Source organism: Talpa europaea, assembly GCF_964194135.1.
Source record: "Talpa europaea genome assembly, chromosome: 5".
Classification (NCBI taxonomy): Eukaryota; Metazoa; Chordata; class Mammalia; order Eulipotyphla; family Talpidae; genus Talpa; species Talpa europaea.
This window is the reverse complement of record NC_140071.1, coordinates 136,980,066-136,981,958: the sequence shown is the minus strand read 5'-3', so window position 1 is coordinate 136,981,958 and position 1,893 is coordinate 136,980,066. Positions and strand designations below refer to the sequence as shown.

Below are 1,893 nucleotides of genomic sequence, written 5' to 3'. Positions count from 1 at the left end.
GCAGCCTGTGAGGTGGGGGCTGCACCAGCATTCCCGGCAGGCATCGTCTCTGTTCTTCATTGTTGTTGTGCTTGGCTCAAAAATGTAACCCTGGTTAAAAAGAAGCTCTTCAGGGGCCGGCTGCCGGCCGCCTTTGCTCAGCGTTTGTCTCCTCCCGGGCACACCTGGACGGCTGCCCGGAAGCCGTCTCGGAGTTCTGAAGCTCCTGCCCCTCCACACTCAAAACCCATGGAGGTGGGTGGCCTGTTGCCAGTTCGAGTCCGTCGTGCGCTGGGAACCATCTACCTGGCCGCCCTCCCTCCCCGTCCAGCCGCCGACCATGCCTGCGGGCGTGCCCTGGCCCACCTACCTGAAAACGGTCGCCGCCAGCCTCCTGGCCATGTGCGCCGGGGCCCAAGTGGTGCACAGGTACTACCAGCCCCACCTGACAATACCTGAAATTCCACCAAAGCCTGGAGAACTCAAAACGGAGCTTTTGGGACTGAAAGAAAGACAACATGAACCTCAAATTTCCCAGCAGTAGAAAACTCAAAATACTGCTCTGGCAAGAATTTTGAATAGTATTATAAGTCTTTAATATTTAGGTATTTTAAAATAGAGTTAAACTGCTTGTCTGTAAGCACCATTGCAAGAGCAGGTGCTCGGTAGATGTTAATGGAGCTCTAATTAAGGTTTGACCAGCGTTTCTTGAAAACTGCCACAGCTCATGTTTTCAACTTCTTGAATGTGGTTTGTAGATACTTAATCTTGACTATCTTATGAGATAAGAGTATTTGAGATATTTCCTGCCTTATAATTCTGTTTTTTTTTCCTCTGAATAAGCTTGACTATAAGGGAAATGGAAAGTATAAGTGATAAGTGATGTTGACAAGGAATACTTATTGTATGAAGCTAATATTTCTCTAAATATTGGAAAGTATTTGTACTAAGCAGAATAAAATTGAAATATTTAAAAAAAAAAAAGAAGCTCTTCATTCTCCAGAATAATGCATTCATTCATGATGTGAAAGACCCTCCGGCTTCCTGACCCTGGCCTGGAGGGTCAAGGTTACAGCCCCCATAAACTATCTTGCTTTGTGTGGTTTGCTAGACGTGGGGGCCACTATACCTGGCTTAGCTGGTTAGTCCTAAGTCATAGTCACTCCTTACACACACCATGGACAGAATTGTTGCAGAAGGTGAACCAAGACACACAAATACAACAGGATGCCCTTGGCTCATAGAGGCATCTAGCAAATCCCGCTTCAGACTCTCAGTCCTTCTTATAGCTGTGATTCCTCCCTTCTCATAGCATTTAGATTTAAGTAGGCATTTAGGTATTTTCCTGGGGAACACCTAACTTTCCCTTTAAGCTGCAGGCTCATGCGGGCGGCCATGAGTCAGTACTTTAACCCCAGTGTCCAACACATAGTAGGTGCTCGTGACTGGATGAGTTTTCCCATGTGACATCTGATCATGTCACAATCTTCCCAGCTTCCAGATGAGACGGACATCTTAATTTCTGCTTCCTGTGTCTCTCTTCTCCCTCCCCTAACTCTGTGGAGGATCACCTTCAGATTCCTTTGGGATTTTCTCTCCCAAGCTGGACCACTAGGGCCCCTCTCTGTTTCATGTCTGTGCCATCACATTGTTGGGGTCTATAGTCTCCCTGGAGGAGGGAAAACGAGCTGGCAGCGTAAACTGAACTTTCTCCTCCACGGTCTATGGCTTGTTTATTTTTCATAATAATAATTGGCAGGGCAAAATATTTTAATTTTCCTCTATCTACATAATTAATATGTCCACATTAGAAATCCATTCTCCTTGATAATTGCCATCGGTGCTATGGCTCATAAACCGAACACTAGTCTTGCTAACGAACTGAATGAGACATAATTTCTTGTTGTTCGAAGA

The 1,893-nt window shown here is 45.8% G+C and overlaps 1 protein-coding gene across 1 annotated transcript; it reads left to right on the top strand.

The window, feature by feature from the left end:
- Positions 1–319: 319 nt before the first annotated feature.
- Positions 320–613, top strand: LOC311170855 (ubiquinol-cytochrome c reductase complex assembly factor 6-like; the record flags this gene model as incomplete). Its single annotated transcript, XM_084233324.1, has 1 exon — positions 320–613. One exon carries the CDS (start codon positions 320–322, stop codon positions 521–523), a length of 204 nt encoding a protein of 67 aa, XP_084089450.1. The 3' UTR covers positions 524–613.
- Positions 614–1,893: the final 1,280 nt, after the last annotated feature.